The sequence below is a fragment of the Centruroides sculpturatus genome, unplaced genomic scaffold, assembly GCF_000671375.1.
Source record: "Centruroides sculpturatus isolate CEXI.00-Female unplaced genomic scaffold, Cexi_2.0 scaffold540, whole genome shotgun sequence".
In the NCBI taxonomy this organism is placed as follows: Eukaryota; Metazoa; Arthropoda; class Arachnida; order Scorpiones; family Buthidae; genus Centruroides; species Centruroides sculpturatus.
Window position 1 is genome coordinate 126119 of NW_019384831.1, and position 18673 is coordinate 144791.

The following is an 18673-nucleotide window of genomic DNA, read 5'->3' on the forward strand; positions in this document are numbered from 1 at the left end:
ATTATCCGACCTCCGATTAACCGTCACCTCGGTTAACCGACCCTCCCAGTCGGCAAATTTTAAATGTCCGCTAGTGATGTGGCGCTACAATATTTGGCTATGTCTTGGCAACTTTAATATTATTTTTACGTGTTTTAGCTGGCAACACTGGATCGACCATGAAAAGGAGCCAGTATTTAAACAAGGCTTAATTTTCTAATTTTTAACGATACAATAGCGACGATTATTATTTTAAAAAATTTTTGTNGAAATTCACTTGTAGAGGAATCTTGTGTACAAATGGCTTGTCTTTTGGATTCTTTTCAGGGTATATATAAGGACTCCTTATCTGTTAAATGTTGTTTTGAACGGAGTGGAAATGACCTCCAGCCTCTTCCGAATTTGTTTTTCTTCGTATTTTTCGACATTTCTCTAAATTTCGTGTTTATTTCTACAGACCACACGTGAATTTTTCCGAAAATCGACATTGTTCTTTTCTCCGAATGGAATTAAATTCGGTGATAGGAAAATAGATAATAATCAGTTACGTGTACTTTTTACGTCATTCTGTATGTTATGTCTACTTAAAACGTTTATACACGTCATTCCAATAGAAACAGAGAGAGATGTTTCAGATAAGGTACTGTACTTTGATATCTTAAAAATATATAAATATCTGTTTAATTCATTGATTTACCTGTAGATTTTTGAAATTGAATACACGTTTGAATAAATACGCTGAGTTGTAGAAAGCAGTTCAAAGGTGGCTTTTGTAAATTTTCTTGAAATAATGACGAATATCGATAATTCGGCTCTTACCTTACCGGGTGGTGCCTGGATTATCGATAAAACCTAATTAACGTTCATAAGTGACATTGTTATACGTTTTCTACCGAGGCGTGCAGCTCAATGTTTCTCATTTGTTAATGCACTCTTATTGGAATGTAATTTGAAAAAGTTGTAGATTTATAAATTTCCATTGTCGTAAGTCCTTCCGTCAGTCATTAGCGAGGTTGCTGCCGAAGTTTTCATCTGTAAAACGTGAACGTCGAACGTCGAGCGCCGCTATCTTGTATGCGGCGCTCGACGTTCGACGTTCACGTTTTACAGATGAAAACTTCGGCAGCAACCTCGCTAATGACTGACGGAAGGACTTACGACAATGGAAATTTATAAATCTACAACTTTTTCAAATTACATTCCAATAAGAGTGCATTAACAAATGAGAAACATTGAGCTGCACGCCTCGGTAGAAAACGTATAACAATGTCACTTATGAACGTTAATTAGGTTTTATCGATAATCCAGGCACCACCCGGTAAGGTAAGAGCCGAATTATCGATATTCGTCATTATTTCAAGAAAATTTACAAAAGCCACCTTTGAACTGCTTTCTACAACTCAGCGTATTTATTCAAACGTGTATTCAATTTCAAAAATCTACAGGTAAATCAATGAATTAAACAGATATTTATATATTTTTAAGATATCAAAGTACAGTACCTTATCTGAAACATCTCTCTCTGTTTCTATTGGAATGACGTGTATAAACGTTTTAAGTAGACATAACATACAGAATGACGTAAAAAGTACACGTAACTGATTATTATCTATTTTCCTATCACCGAATTTAATTCCATTCGGAGAAAAGAACAATGTCGATTTTCGGAAAAATTCACGTGTGGTCTGTAGAAATAAACACGAAATTTAGAGAAATGTCGAAAAATACGAAGAAAAACAAATTCGGAAGAGGCTGGAGGTCATTTCCACTCCGTTCAAAACAACATTTAACAGATAAGGAGTCCTTATATATACCCTGAAAAGAATCCAAAAGACAAGCCATTTGTACACAAGATTCCTCTACAAGTGAATTTCTAATCTTCTCATCAACTTCTTCATTAAGTAAAATATTCGTCCAGAATGGAAAGTCTTTTTGTAATTGTGGTGAGTTGACAATTTACTTTCTTTAGTTTAAGACAAAGTATCGAAGGAATAATTCGTTTAATTTCGGATGGTGAATCTTTGGCGAAATTTCTGTACTTATTCAATATGAATTTCAATCAATATCTTGCGATTTAGTAAATTTATATTTTAAATTTTATTCTCAGGTATTATCTGCGACGATCGCTGTATCATTAGGATATTCGAGTAAGTCATTTGTTCGCAGTATATTTATACTTCCATCAGAATATTGATTAAATAACTGTGTTAATTAATATTTTAGGCTGCACCAGTTCTCGACAGAATCAATTGAAAAATGGAAATTCGCCCATAATTCACCAATGCGACGAAAACGGTGATTATCTACCGCTGCAACAAACCGTTGGCGCCCCTCACTGGAAATGGTGTTTCGACAAGGACGGTGGTACTCTGATGGGTCCTTCAAAACAAATCGAAACCTGTGTTTGTCCCGTGAAGAAAGTTGCTTCTGAAGAAGCAGGTAAATCACACTTTCCTATTACCAGAATAGATTATAATTCTTGGTGTAGATATTTAATGCGTTTCGATTATCGACAGGTGAGCGTGTGCCCGAATGCGATGACAAAGGCTATTTCTCTGTGGTGCAAAAGGAAGGCGCTAACAAATGGTGCGTGGATAGGAATACAGGAGAAAAGACGTCCGAGTTATACCCAATTGATTCAGAAATTAATTGTAATTAACTTCGTTTGTTTGTATAAAACTTCGATGTACTGTCTATTAATCTGTGTGATGTTCACGTTTTTTAAAATTTGGTCTTGACAGACATAAGTTAATTCCAGATGGCGATGCGCGAAGTACGGAACCCATTGGTGCTTTTACAATAATAGGGAACTCGACTTCTCCGAACTCTCTCTTTGCAAGCAGACATTCGTCTGGAGCAATTTGTAAAAAGACATTAGGTAGAAAGTCAATTCTTCCTGCGAATATCGAAAAAGAGCTGCTGGAATATATATTATTGATGGAAGTCATATTTTTCTATTAAAAATGCATTTTTGCGATGAAATACATTGGAGTGAACAATTTTGTAATTATTTACTTCAATTTTTTGCACTTTCCTATTTGTTTTTGGCTACATTAAACCATTTTTTCAAAATACAGTAGAACCCCTGTGGTCCGCTTTCGGCTAGTCCGTCGCTCCGGTTAATCCGACCGTGGTCGTAGTCGAGAAACTTGTCCCGACTCGTCGGTGACTCACCGTCCGTGGCGTTTTTCTGTATTCGTTACAGTATATGTTTTACATTGTGTGTGCGTGTACAGTTTTGTGTGTGTTTTCAACATGTCGGGAGTGAAACGTAAACACGTTACTCTTTCATTAAATGAAAAATTAGCGGTGCACAAAGACTGGACAAAGGTGAAGATTGTTATTTTACTTTTTTCTGATAATCCTACCTTTTTTGCGTTCCGACCATACCCCCAGTCCCAAAGGTAACGGATTAGAGGGGTTCTACTGTATACAGTAAGGTTCCATATTACCTCCGGCTTTTCTCTAAGCCTGCTTTCTGACTTTTTGTACAAAAGCTTTCAAAAACCATACTTATAGTAACACTAGCGAAATATCCAATTAGGAACATTTAGTTTAATAGTTATCAGTACTTTTCGCACAAAAAATGTGGGTATAGTTATGATACCTTGTTTACAATTCACTAAAATGTAATTGGGGTTCGATAATACCACTTTCTCCTCTATAATATTTAGAAGGACTGATAGTTATATCACTAGTATTAAAATTAACTATTCGACAAAATCAGTAATATGATCAAAAATTAATGTAATCAGCTTTTACAGGTGAAAGAGTTGTTTCATATAATGTTTAATAATTCACGAAGATATACAAGTATAAGTATCCAAACAGAAATACATGAAAACGTAGAAAAGAGAATTCTCCATTTAAATAGCATATAGCCAAACAAAAAATATGAGTTTAAATGATTCACTTTGTAAAATTGCAATTAAAACATTTACGAACGTGGTGTGTTTTTAATAAAACAGCATTGATATTTTTACATTTCTACATGGCATTAGTAGTATTTACAGATAGTGAAAATACAGCTGTTAATGTTAAATACACCATTAAAACACTGAAATATTCAATTGTTATTGCTTTAAAACTTATTGTAAATAATAAAAACTATGCTTGCTAATATGATAAATGGTAGTAGTTTAGTGTGTTCATTACACGTTGTATAATTAGTAAATAAATGATGTGTGTTTTTCAGTTTTACTCCTTTGTTTAAAGCAATGTTTCACATAGTGGTTCCTACGGACCTTTCAGGGTCGTTAGAAACGCTGATGGAGTCCGTGGCAAATTAAAATTATTTAGGGGGTGCGTGGAAAACGGCCAGAGGTCCGCGATAGGTTTAATAAAAAGTAAAATGATTGTGACCCATTATCATTGTTACGAAAGTTAAAAATAAATAATACAGAGGTTGCGTCCGTCGTATTCAGCCCAGAACGTGAACGGCGGACCGGTCGAGCGCCGCCATCTGGCAATTCTATACGGTCGATAATGTCGTTGGCTACTTCTAGCATGGCGATTAGAATGTCGGTTTAAACTTCTTTATTTTTTTTTTTTTTTAGGAGTTAAAATTATGATCTATTTTATTAAAATAATGAATATTTAAGCATTTACGAATAATATTGTAAAGAAACAGACGATTTTAATCCATAAATTATTTAATTATTCAATTTTTTAGCAAGTGCCTATAGAAATTACGTATATTTGCCTTCACAATAGCTTATCTTAAGGCAGGTTTGTTCTTTCACGGCATCTTTTACCATCAACAGCATAATACGTTTGTAAATTTTCTAAACATTAATTTTCCGAGCTGCTTTCGAATTTACATAAGTCAATAGTGCCCTCGACAAACGTATGAGGTAGTCCTATCGTACGTTAGGAGACACCACGCTAATTAAAAATAATTATTTAGTGTTACTAAACATTCTATAAATATTTTAAATTGTTTAATTTGTTTATATTCCCTTGCTGGTAACCCTCGATGTTAAATGTATCCGCCATTTATTCAACATGCAAATACAAAATAGTTAGTACGGATTATCAAGAGATTTTTCTTCAAATTTTAACTTTACAACATACTACAAATATTATTGAAAATCACTTTAATTTTATTCCTATTGAATACAATTATAACTGTACTATTTAATACCTTTGAATATATTGATTAACGGGATACATTTAGCCAATATTTTTACAAATCAATTTAATTATATTTGGGAAACATAATGTTTTCAGATATTTTAATCATATAGGCCTAAACATAATTGATATTAGACTTCATTGTTGAGACTGCTTTGATTTTCATGGAAATTACTAATTCTGCAATCTTCCTTTCTCTCCACTATTTGTTTCTTGCAGAAAAAATTAATTATTTTATCAATAAAATAATATAAAGGCGTTTCCACAAATAAATGCATGAGTAACGACACTATCAAAGTTAAGCACATCACCATTAGGAAAAGCATCCACTAACAAAGAAAAAGCTTGCATTAATGTATAAAAAAACTTTTATTTATTAAATTAAAATATCTATTGTTTTTAAATACATGTTATAATTGAAATGTTTAAATCGCTTACCTTGTTATAACGCTTCCGTATAAAATACAAAAAATTACATTTAATTTTAGACTTATCTTTATGTTATAAATTTTTATCAGGTTTCATAAAATGATCAGAAAGTCTTCCATATTCCTCTTAACATCTAAGGACATAAGTGCTTGATTTCTAGCTTACTTTAAGTAAAGGGTATTTATTTAACATGTATGATTTCCGGGTCACGTAACTTAATTAATAAATCATACTCATTCGTGACAATATATTAAAGGAATATTTTCTCACCTTCTTAATTTCAATTTCCCACTATCTAAAATTTCGGAAATTCGTTTTTTTCTTTACTTATCAATTTTTGTTGAATAGAATATAGACTTATACAGGAAAAAGGATCTCTGGGATAATCAGTCCTGTACAGTAAGTAAAAAAAATTTAGTTTTTGAAATTATTTCTTAATCAATATGAATAGAAGCATTGTCTGCGGGTCACCATTAACTTTTCTTTACGATAAACCACGTTTCTGATCATGAAACATCGAAAAATAAAAGTTATTCGGGGATTTTCTGTACGTTTGGACGTTACTGTGTGTGTATGTGGAATGAGCACGATTTTCATCACCTTATTTGAAGCGTAATAACTCTTGTGCCTGCTGTCAATATAATTTTAATTTTTTATAAACGTTTATTATTAGGGGATACAAGGTATTCAATTCTGGTTGTTAAAGTACAGAAGGGTAGGAAAATAAAGGCAAGTTGTGTGTCATATCCTAAGTAGCATCGAACATTATAACGATTTTACTCGTTACTAGCATTTACAATTTATTTATAAAACCCTTTCGTATCTCCAAAATTGTTTTCTGCTATTTTATAATACTAAAAATTGTAAAATGTTTTAGTGATAAAATATCATGAGCTGATATCACATGCTTACTTATATGTTGCCGAGAAAGTTAAGCAACCATTTGCTGAATTTTTATTCTTATTAAACTAATCTTACCATCGTTATTGCTGATGCGTAAAGACCTTTCCGTAAATGACCATAAATATACATTAAAACTAGTGGATGAAGCATGTAGATCCAAATAATTAATTTATCCAACACACAAAATATTCGCAATGAAAAAATTCGATTACAGATACCTGTAATAATAATATGCTCTCAATATGAATTAAAAAATAAATCTACGAATAAAATTTTTATACAATGACTTTATTTACGTGTAATTGCTTAAAAACTTATTTACTTACCACCATATCCCGTAATGCATGCAACAGAAATCCATGCGGTAGCCACAGTAAAAGCAAATGGAGATAACGTATGATGTAAATACACTATAGTGTCGTTTGGTAACGTTTCTCTTTTATAATCGTGCAATCCAAATATTGCCAGCATTATCAATACAATACTTCCAATCCAAAATACCAGAAGTGTTTTCTGTAATATCAATTAAAACTATGTTTTATACTATCAAATATTAATATTACATTAAAATTTGAGAAATTTAAGGCTTATTTACAGGGATACATAAATATACAGGGATTAGAGAGAAAGGCAATTTACAGGTTAAGAGTTTTTAGTACAGGTATCCCTCACAATTTCATTAAGGAGTGAAATTAATTGCGGCAAATCTCTTTATATATGCAGTAAAATTAATAATTTATTCAGCTTTACCAGCTAACCTTACTTAACGTAGATACGGTATTTTGATTAAAGCGCGATAGGCTGAAAAAATTAATTTTCCGCGCAAATCAACGATATCTCTAATTATTATTTAAATATTCTGTTTCTAGGTCTTGGATAGATGTAGTAAAAGAAAAAAAAACATACTGCAATATTAAATTGATATTAATAGTCGTTGTAATTAAATTATTGATACAAAATCTTGTGTGATCTCTTGCTTCCATATGTGTTTATATAAAAAATGTCTTACATAGACAGTATAAAAAAGGTTTACCTTTATAAAGTAATTTATGCACACAGTATATAAATATAGTACAGAGATATTTCATATTTCGAACGTCTGTAATTTCAAACTCTTCAGAATTCGTATGCTGAACTTGAGATAAATTCTACTCCAATTTCAAACCGTGCAGTAAAATAAGTTCGCTGGAAATGTAAACGCAATCTGTTGTGCACTGAATTAGTTTTTCTCTCTTCTGTCGGGTTAATTGTGAGACTATGCAAACGCGGCTAGCTAATTTGTCGAGTGATTTGCCAGCAAGCGAGATTATGTGGCGAAAAAAGATGATTACTTGTCTACTTTTGGTAAGTGCAGTACAACAACACCGACAACACCGAACAAGGAGAAAGAAACGTAAAGATAATGATGCCACATATTAACGTTGAACTCGTTAAAGAATAAAGCGAATTATTGCATTTTACAGAAGTAAAAACAAAATACTTTTACTAAATGCAATGTTTATAAATTTATGTAGGCCTATATGTACAGTTTTAAAGATATTTAAAAAAATTTTTTTTTCACTAGAGTAAAAATGTAAGAAACTACCTTTACTCGTACAATGGCACAGTATTACGCATTATTTAGTTGGAAGAAACTAGCTGCGATAAGTAAAAATATTTTTTTGGTATTTGCGATAGGCAGAATTTCCTTCTAACTAGTAAAATTTTTCGCTTTTCGCTTGTTTGTGGTTTTCGTTTACAAGAAATATATCGCTCAAAACTAGATTCGCCATTGCTTAGCCATATCAGTACACTAGTAAATCATGTTGTCAGTTCTTCTCGCTTTATTTTTGACGTGTTTAGTACAGTCCACCCACTATAACACTGTTGATAATTCCGTTTTATATGAATTCGATATTATACGAGTCACTTAGATTTTACAAATACGTGTGCTGAGCTGTGATCGGCTAACGTATTTTTAAAATCTATGTGACTCGTACAACATGGAATTCATATAAAACGAAATTATCAACAGTGTTATAGTGGGTCGACTGTAATATACATTTTCTTCCTTGACAGCTTTTTGTAGCCTTGTTCTGTAACCATTAGATCAAAATTTGTATATAAAACTTTTCGAACCAAATTTGACATGTCCGAAGTTCAAGAGCATCATCCACATACACACAACGCATAATTTTTTCACTATTTTTCTGAAGTTATAGCCTTTCATAAACTCATAAAGCATTATATGCTTGATATGATTTTTACCCAATACATTTCGGTTTGAGTTTATTTAAACAAAGTGGGNCATGCGGTAGCCACAGTAAAAGCAAATGGAGATAACGTATGATGTAAATACACTATAGTGTCGTTTGGTAACGTTTCTCTTTTATAATCGTGCAATCCAAATATTGCCAGCATTATCAATACAATACTTCCAATCCAAAATACCAGAAGTGTTTTCTGTAATATCAATTAAAACTATGTTTTATACTATCAAATATTAATATTACATTAAAATTTGAGAAATTTAAGGCTTATTTACAGGGATACATAAATATACAGGGATTAGAGAGAAAGGCAATTTACAGGTTAAGAGTTTTTAGTACAGGTATCCCTCACAATTTCATTAAGGAGTGAAATTAATTGCGGCAAATCTCTTTATATACGCAGTAAAATTAATAATTTATTCAGCTTTATCAGCTAACCTTACTTAACGTAGATACGGTATTTTGATTAAAGCGCGATAGGCTGAAAAAATTAATTTTCCGCGCAAATCAACGATATCTCTAATTATTATTTAAATATTCTGTTTCTAGGTCTTGGATAGATGTAGTAAAAGAAAAAAACGTACTGCAATATTAAATTGATATTAATAGTCGTTGTAATTAAATTATTGATACAAAATCTTGTGTGATCTCTTGCTTCCATATGTGTTTATATAAAAAATGTCTTACATATACAGTATAAAAAAGGTTTACCTTTATAAAGTAATTTATGCACACAGTATATAAATATAGTACAGAGATATTTCATATTTCGAACGTCTGTAATTTCAAACTCTTCAGAATTCGTATGCTGAACTTGAGATAAATTCTACTCCAATTTCAAACCGTGCAGTAAAATAAGTTCGCTGGAAATGTAAACGCAATCTGTTGTGCACTGAATTAGTTTTTCTCTCTTCTGTCGGGTTAATTGTGAGACTATGCAAACGCGGCTAGCTAATTTGTCGAGTGATTTGCCAGCAAGCGAGATTATGTGGCGAAAAAAGATGATTACTTGTCTACTTTTGGTAAGTGCAGTACAACAACACCGACAACACCGAACAAGGAGAAAGAAACGTAAAGATAATGATGCCACATATTAACGTTGAACTCGTTAAAGAATAAAGCGAATTATTGCATTTTACAGAAGTAAAAACAAAATACTTTTACTAAATGCAATGTTTATAAATTTATGTAGGCCTATATGTACAGTTTTAAAGATATTTAAAAAAATTTTTTTTTCACTAGAGTAAAAATGTAAGAAACTACCTTTACTCGTACAATGGCACAGTATTACGCATTATTTAGTTGGAAGAAACTAGCTGCGATAAGTATAAATATTTTTTTGGTATTTCCTTCTAACTAGTAAAATTTTTCGCTTTTCGCTTGTTTGTGGTTTTCGTTTACAAGAAATATATCGCTCAAAACTAGATTCGCCATTGCTTAGCCATATCAGTACACTAGTAAATCATGTTGTCAGTTCTTCTCGCTTTATTTTTGACGTGTTTAGTACAGTCCACCCACTATAACACTGTTGATAATTCCGTTTTATATGAATTCGATATTATACGAGTCACTTAGATTTTACAAATACGTGTGCTGAGCTGTGATCGGCTAACGTATTTTTAAAATCTATGTGACTCGTACAACATGGAATTCATATAAAACGAAATTATCAACAGTGTTATAGTGGGTCGACTGTAATATACATTTTCTTCCTTGACAGCTTTTTGTAGCCTTGTTCTGTAACCATTAGATCAAAATTTGTATATAAAACTTTTCGAACCAAATTTGACATGTCCGAAGTTCAAGAGCATCATCCACATACACACAACGCATAATTTTTTCACTATTTTTCTGAAGTTATAGCCTTTCATAAACTCATAAAGCATTATATGCTTGATATGATTTTTACCCAATACATTTCGGTTTGAGTTTATTTAAACAAAGTGGGATTATTTCATCAAAAACCATACAATTTAATATACGCAATGACGAATAAAATTTCACATCCGTTATAATTAAATTGTACGTTTCTGTTAAGTAAGAAGAAAAGTTAAAAATAAACAGAAACACTTTCTTTAAGACAATATAATTTTTACTTTTTGACAATAGCATCTGAAGAGCGTGTAAAAGGAACTGAAATTAAGAGAAATGTTGTAACATTTACTATTGTGAGCCGCCGGAGAGGTCGGGAAGTCCTCTCCTTCCGGCCACAGGTCGGTGACCCACTTTCTTGTCAGAGATGGCGTTTCGTACAGTTACGCGTTACACGAGTAGAGGAGAGTCGGAGAGGTCGACGAAAAGACGTTGGCTACGTCGAGTAAAAACACCATTTAAAAACAAAACAAGAATTTATTTAGCTCGCTAACTAAATAAAAATTTACACCAAACTCCTTCAACTTCACGGATGAGAGAGAGAGTTCACAATAATATTTCATACCTCTGGGATAATATCGGATGAGTACTCCGGCTTTAATTTCTGAAAGGCAGTGCGAGGTGTGGCACAAGGTGCAGTAGGTCTGTGATGGGGAAGACTTCGATGTCCGACTTCGTCATTGTTCGTTCGATTGGCGACTCCGCCGAGAGGGGAAGAAGGATGGCTTTTATACATTTTGTGGTGAAAAAATTCGTCAAGTGACTAATTGTTTTAGAAAGTGCGGGGTTAAAGTTGGTGTTAGAATGACAAAAATATGACGAATTTCGCCGATAATTGTAAACTATACACGGATTGATCATGAGAATGTTTATAGTTAAATAGAAAGTGTTATAAATTTCTCATATGCTTTACATTTCGTTTCTGTATGATCAAATTTCTTTGGTTAAAGGAATTTATTATAAATTTAAAAGATTAAATTCCTTTATGAAATTATATAAACTACGAATTTCACACTAATGATTTGAACCACACATTTAACGTTAAGCATGAAAGCGTTACACTTTTGGCAGATCAGGCAGACATGTTTAATATTTGAAAGTCGACGGTTTGCAACAAATTAATACCATTTCCATTTTATAATACAGTATTTATGTATTTTATTTACCGTGTTGGTGTTTTTATTCATTAATAGACTTATATTTATCTTAAATAGTTTATATTTGCTGTTTCTAGTTGATCGAAATGAATATTGTTTATAGTCTATTTACACTCACTGCCAAAAGTTAAGCACGGAGCAGTAAACTGCGAAAAAATTGACAAATAAAACTGTGATTGACACAAAATGAGGCCGGAAAGTAGCAAATATGTTTATGCATGAAACAACACAAAGAATTACATAGAAAGATGAAAACAATATTGAATTTTNTACACTCACTGCCAAAAGTTAAGCACGGAGCAGTAAACTGCGAAAAAATTGACAAATAAAACTGTGATTGACACAAAATGAGGCCGGAAAGTAGCAAATATGTTTATGCATGAAACAACACAAAGAATTACATAGAAAGATGAAAACAATATTGAATTCTCATAAAGTATAAGATGAAATCATATTGGAATCATTAACAAAACAATGTTTAAATTCAAAACAAACAAACAAAACCGACATTAATAGGGTAAATGGTCACACCTCATCCTTACACAAAGTTTACAGCATGTAACCATGCTTTCCATGAGGTGATCAACCACTCCAGAGTGAAATAAGTGCCATTCCTCCTGTATAGCAGTTTGCAACTCTGAGAGTGGCAGGGGGTGGAAAACGTGCACACACAGCACCGCCAAGGGCATCCCAAAGATTCTCAATGGGATTGAGGTCTGGCGAGTATGCTGGCCAATCCATATGCGTGATTCCCTCAGTCAAGGTAGTCGTCGACGAGGGCAGCTCTATGGGGTCGTGCGTTATCATTCATTAAAACGAAAGCAGGACCAACTGCTGCAGCATACAATTTCACAATGGGTTTGAGGACTTCATTCCGATACTGAACAGCCATCACAGAACCCCCTCGATAAATGTGCAGGTCGGTGTGATATCCCAACGAAATGCCTGCTCACACCATAATGCTTTCACCTCAGAATGCGTGATGCTCGATGATGTTCTGGGGATGATTGTGTGTGCCTTTTTTTCTCCATACTCCTACATGCTTGTCATCTGGCTCCAGGGAAAATTGCAACTCATCCGTGAATGTAATGTTGCCCCAATCAGAAACAGTCCAATTCACATGTTGCCCACACCACTTTAATCGTGTGCCTCTGGATTGGACGGATAGTGTAACACAAACTCGTGGTACTCGGGCGTACAGTCCGTTCATGTATAGACTTCGGCGCACAGTAGTAGCATATATCGTTTTACCAATGGCTGCTGCAACCATCGATGTCACACGTGTAGAGTTGCTTTTCAATTCTGCTTGGCTACAACAGCAATATAGCAATCTTCTGCAGGGGTCATAACCCTTGGGGAACCGGCCACAGGTCTTTGGACAACTGTTTGGCTTGTTTCGAATTGTTTCCATAACTGTGAAATGACGAAATGATGAACACCAAAGAAAAGGAGCAACATTTGTGATTGATTGGCCTGCTTCAAGGCGTCCCACACACTGCCAGCGCTCACTGTCTGTCATTCGTCTTCTGGAAGCCATAGAAACATGTCAATCACGCACAGTAATTATACGACAGTTCTCCACAATTTTCTCGGCACTTACATGCAACTCCTCTCACACTTCAGAAGGCTGGCTTCTTATACGACTGCCAGTTTTGCATATTTCAGGACACATAACCATGATTGATAGTAACGTAACATATTTGCATACTTCCACCTACCTCTGCAGTGAATTGCAGCCTCTCAAATGCTGATTGCTTTCCAGACATAAACATTTTCTGCTCTGTGCTTAACTTTTGGCAGTGAGTGTAAATATCGATATGTTACCGTTAAAGCTCGAAAGTCGTTAATGTGTACATTACCTAGCTAATCTGCAGATTAACTGGGGTGATCCGTTAAAGTTGTGAAAATTGTTCCATTTCTCAAATTATCTAGATAATGTGCAGAGTATCTAGGTAATCCGCACATTTCCTATTAGGCACTCGGTAAAGTGAAAATAAGATCTTTGCCACAAATAAATGTACCACAAATAGGTGTGCTTGTCACAGAAACCAATTGCTATGAAATTCAAAGTATCACCAATCTTTAGACTGCACTAGTAAGTAAGCACAATTGGATAATGTTACCTATGGTGAGTAAAATGGCGGCTCGTCTCTGATTCCAGCAAAGAGAAGAAAGGAAACAGTGGGGACGCACGTTCAAACCTAACCTAACCTATTCTAATAATTTGGTTGGTAATAATTATGGTAATTTATTAGAATAGGTTAGGTTAGGTTAGAACGTGCGTCCCCACTGTTTCCTTTCTTCTGTTTGCTGGAATCAGAGACGAGCCGCCATTTTACTCACCATAGGTAACATTAACTGCACAATTATATCATGCGATCACCAGAAAAAGTATGATAACTTTATTATTTTTCGTCTCCGGTCCAAAAGTAGGGTATCGTTGAAGTCGTCTCGGTCCCCTCAGTTCAGATAGATACTCAAAGTCCCGAAATTCCATAGGTGGTTATCTATATAATAATTTCCCTAATTGTATTAATATTTTAAATCGTTTGATTTTTTGTATGTTTTTTAATTGGTTGATGATTGATTCTATCAACTAATTTGTCGATTGTTTGATTGTATTAACTTGATTCTTTAGATATCGAAAATTAAATAAAGAACATTATGTTAATTTAAGAGTACAGTAAAGTTGCTGTTGTTTCAGCAAAGATCTTATTTTCACTTTACCGAGTGCCTAGTAGATAATTTGCAGATTACGTAGATAATCTGCACATTACCTAGGTAATTTGAGAAATAGAACAATTTTAGCAACTTTAACGGATCACCCTAGTTAATCTGCAGATTACCTAGGTAATGTGCACATTAACGACTTTCGAGCTTTACCGGTAACAGATATACTAATTTCCTGTTCATTTTATGTGATGGGAAAAATTTAAAGTAATACATCTGAGATGTGAAATATTGCGACAGGTAAATACTTATGACGATTTACACAACAGTGAAAATTTTTATTTTTAAAATTTTTAATTGCGAAAGCCTTCCAAATAATACATATTGAGAAAGGCTTTTGCAATTATCTGTATGTGTTTTCTAATTCAAGATGCTTGTCTTTAGGGTCTTGAGAATAAACTAATGGGTGTTGAGAATAAAAATCAATAAATTTTCATATTTTAAACTTAAAAGAAGAACGAAAACTGAATTTTTTATTATTAAAATTAATAATTTCATAGGTAGAGTAAAAGTCATTATTACAAAACTTTAAAGAATAAGTGATTACTAACAATAAATAGGAAATATTTTCATAAGCATTCAGTGACCGAAATTTCATTCATTGATCTCTGGAGAGCAATTTAGCATTCAAATAGAACCGAGTATGTTGTGGTAAACTTAATTATAAACAATAAACATGTTTGTCAAAAAGTTTGTATCAGAAGTTCTCAGTATGGCACTTTTCATGCTGCAAGCAACTGAAAAGCAGCAGCAATATTTGTGGAAAGACTAGATATAAACTTTAACAATTACAGGCAGAGTGTCATCACACTAAAATGCAGAATCTTACTATACTACATTACAAAAGAAATGCAATTCATCTCATAACTTGCATACATAGTTTAATAAAATGTTATAAATTACACGATAGTTTTTCGTACATTTTTTTAATCAGAGATGTTTAAGCAGCCTCAAGCTGATAACATTTTTGTTACTAAACTCTTTTAGTTCAACAGCCATTAAGGATGACGGAGTTTTAAAATTGTCCAATCTTGCTCTGAATTAGTTTTGTTTTCAAGGATTTAAAAACACTAACTCGCATTAGCATTGTATTTTGGCATGACAAGGACCAGTTATGCAAGTTTTGTAAGCAGTGAAAACACTTGCGAAGCATTGACAATTTTCTTCTCAGAAAAAGCATTTGATCCTCTATCCATTTGACAGTCTTCACTATACTCTATTTTACAACTAAATATACAATTCTTATAGTCATAAAACTCATCGTACACTGTAAAGTAAATTTTAGCATTTCTTGATACCTGTCACCTAAAATTTCGATCTGAGAGTAACTATATTCTTTTCAAAACTTAAAAATGTATTCTTTTTTACAACAGCCTCAGCAGAAGAAAGCGTATACTGTAAAAAAGTTTCAAAATTTTCTTCAAAACGTACTCTTTTACTGAAACTACAAACTCTGGTATATTATACGTAATAAAAACTGTATTTTTAAGTGCTTTCTCTAGACTCTTAAAACCAGATGCTATTTCAGTGCTGGACATATATTTTACTTCAATTCTTCATACATCTCTAAAACTCTGATTACAGTTATTTCTAAAGTCAACGACTTCACACTTACGCTTGATGATTTGTTTAAACTGTCCCAGAACAAATACAAAAAAGTCGTTGAGCATATGCTTTCCACCATAGGAACATTTAGACCAAAAATATATCTGTTAAAATATCAAGTACAACAAAATTCAGTTTCATTTTGAAAATCTATCTGCGCTCTCTTTGCTGAATTCTAGACAATATGATGTAAACAGCCTTTTAACGGTACAGGCACTTGTGCATTGTATAGTTAAATTATTGTTTTCCGGCTATTTCTAACTCTTATTTTGCAATAGGCATCGTGCGCGCAAACAGAATCGCAATTATTGCAGTTCAGATTATAGATTATTAATGCATTTTACAGTTTTTTTTAATAAAGTTTGTGCTGAGTGACATTTATTCAAGCACGTGTGAAAGAATTCCTTTTTTATTGTATTTCCCTGGTGTGAAAGATTTTAACAGACATTGCATACATTTTATTAACGTATGTATTGTTACCTCCTTCTACTGATACAGAAAACGGATTAATGTTCATAAGAGTTACAAGAATGGACACTGAACATTCAACTTAGCAATCATTGATTATGTATGATAATTTGGTTTCACTTTACTGATGTTATTACAGTAAGAATATCTCCTTGAATAATGCACTGCACACGATTCTAAGGCTATTGGTAAATAATGCACGAGTAAATGGCAAGTTTACCGAACTTCTGTTTACGTTGCCTCAGAGCAGTTTAACAAAAGAAAATTGGTAATCATTGTATATTTCTATATCATATAGGTAACGATTCATACCTAACCTGTAGAATCAGAAGGTCGCTAAAAGAATGATTATGAGAACAATGTTTTTTTAGTTGCTATTCTAGTAGTAGCATGTTTATCTGATGCAGCATGCATTTACAAAAAAAATACATTTTGTAGTCTGAATAGCAATCGCGCTTTTGAAACAAAACATTCAATATAACTCTGGCTTAAAGATGAGCTTTTATCCCATAAAAACAGGCAAGTAATTGTGTTTAAAGTATTTCACTTGCCTCTTGAATCTACTCACAACTTGCTTTGAATCTATCATTTGCGGCATCCTTTGCTAGGCATTGGATTAGCATTCAGAGAAAATTCATTAATACAGTAAGACACCACTTAACGGAAAGGATACGTTTCTAGAAGACAAAGCGCTAAATAAAAGAGCGTCTTAAACGAGATGATTTCAACACAAAGTAAGTAGAAAATACAATAAAAATAAACACATTTTACTTTTGTTTTTAATAATTTTTATAATCATTTGCATAATAATATATGTTAAATAATATAAACATATGCATACAGTAATGTGAAGTATATTTTTTGGGATATAGTCCTCTAGTGTCATTTGTTGCTTTTTCTTTCTTTAAGCAAACACCGGTAGCGGAAAATGACATGCAAAACGCATCGTCTTGCTTTTTTCCTCCTTTCAAAATCCAGATCATTCACGACAGTTTGATCAACAATTTCGGTTATGATTATCAAACTTTCTTTCACTAAGGAAATCTGTAAAAAAATATTTGGGCACTTCGTTTTCAAAATCACTATTCTCCAGTTGTACACGAATTCTTTGTTCTGCCAGTATTTAAAGTTGTCGTTAATAACTCTCTCTCCAGATACCTGAAGTAATTCTTTAACAATTTCGGCAACGATAAGCAATTTTCATTCAGAATTTTTGGATACCTCCAGCTACAAATTTTTGCATGGTCCGTTCACGTATTTATCAGTTAATACTTGTCAAGAGAAGTCGATGTTGCCGATGGCATCAACAATGTTATATATATATATATTTTTAATTGCACTACAAAAACATAGATTTAAGGAAAGTATGGTGCTACGATTAACGTTAGGCTAATTGGTTCGTGTTCTGGAATAATCGTATTCTATACACGAATCATTGAAATGCCGCAATAGTTTGAACCAGTGTAAATTTTGAGCTTTCTTTAAGCATCGAGCGGACCGCGTTATATTGAATCAGCGTTAAATGACGTCCTACTGTATTACAATCAGTCATAGTAGTCCATCTACACCAAAAATTTGTAAGGAAAAATTTCAATACCTTGCTGCATAATCAAAAGCCGGCTAAAACAATAATAAAACAGACAATGTTTTTCAGTTACTATTCTATCAGCAGCATGTTTATCTCACTCAGCAGGCATTCACGAAAAAATACATTTTCTTGTGTCAATAGCGATCGCGCTTTTGCAAATGTTAGAACCATTTTTGTAAAGGTGCTTTGAAACATTTATAAATTTTAATTTTATTTTAATAAAACATAAAATTGATCTGGATACGAGTCCAAGTTTACTTGCCATGTCTAATCACCAGGAACAACTATTTCCATTGCAGAGACAACCTTTCTTTAGAGGCTATGCCTCTGCACGAATATGTAAAACAGTTTAAAATGTCCACAGGTGACAATCCCAACACAATTAAAAATATAATATTTGTTTGTAGAAATGGGCTGGCAGAATTACATTTTAATAAAACATAAAATTGATCTGGATACGAGTCCAAGTTTACTTGCCATGTCTAATCACCAGGAACAACTATTTCCATTGCAGAGACAACCTTTCTTTAGAGGCTATGCCTCTGCACGAATATGTAAAA

At 33.0% G+C, this 18673-nt stretch overlaps 3 protein-coding genes across 5 annotated transcripts in view; 1 reads left to right on the top strand and 2 right to left on the bottom strand.

Annotated features, from left to right (window-relative positions):
* The first annotated feature begins 1685 nt into the window (after positions 1–1685).
* Positions 1686–3155, top strand: LOC111630133 (nidogen-2-like). 2 transcript variants are annotated; one of them, XM_023374161.1, is made up of 5 exons: positions 1686–1922; positions 2087–2126; positions 2203–2418; positions 2496–2630; positions 2738–3155. In XM_023374161.1, exons 1-5 carry the CDS (start codon positions 1899–1901, stop codon positions 2938–2940), a joined length of 618 nt encoding a protein of 205 aa, XP_023229929.1. In that variant the 5' UTR covers positions 1686–1898; the 3' UTR covers positions 2941–3155. The 2 variants fall into 2 exon arrangements, with proteins under 2 accessions (XP_023229929.1, XP_023229930.1); XM_023374162.1 differs by having other exon boundaries at positions 1807–1922; positions 2721–2878.
* Positions 3156–5131: 1976 nt separating this feature from the next.
* On the bottom strand, positions 5132–6951 carry LOC111630115 (nose resistant to fluoxetine protein 6-like). Of its 2 annotated transcripts, none has more exons than XM_023374137.1 (3): positions 6771–6951; positions 6520–6662; positions 5132–5441 (listed from the first exon to the last, which is right to left on the bottom strand). In XM_023374137.1, exons 1-3 carry the CDS (start codon positions 6913–6915, stop codon positions 5244–5246), a joined length of 486 nt encoding a protein of 161 aa, XP_023229905.1. In that variant the 5' UTR covers positions 6916–6951; the 3' UTR covers positions 5132–5243. The 2 variants fall into 2 exon arrangements, with proteins under 2 accessions (XP_023229905.1, XP_023229906.1); XM_023374138.1 differs by lacking the exon at positions 5132–5441 and adding an exon at positions 5552–5933.
* Positions 6952–8712: 1761 nt separating this feature from the next.
* Positions 8713–18673, bottom strand: part of LOC111630125 — a 45499-nt gene continuing 35538 nt past the window's right edge. The window contains exon 5 of the mRNA XM_023374152.1: positions 8713–8886. Within this exon, the coding sequence (XP_023229920.1) occupies positions 8713–8886 (174 nt within the window). The remainder of the gene's footprint in view (positions 8887–18673) is intronic.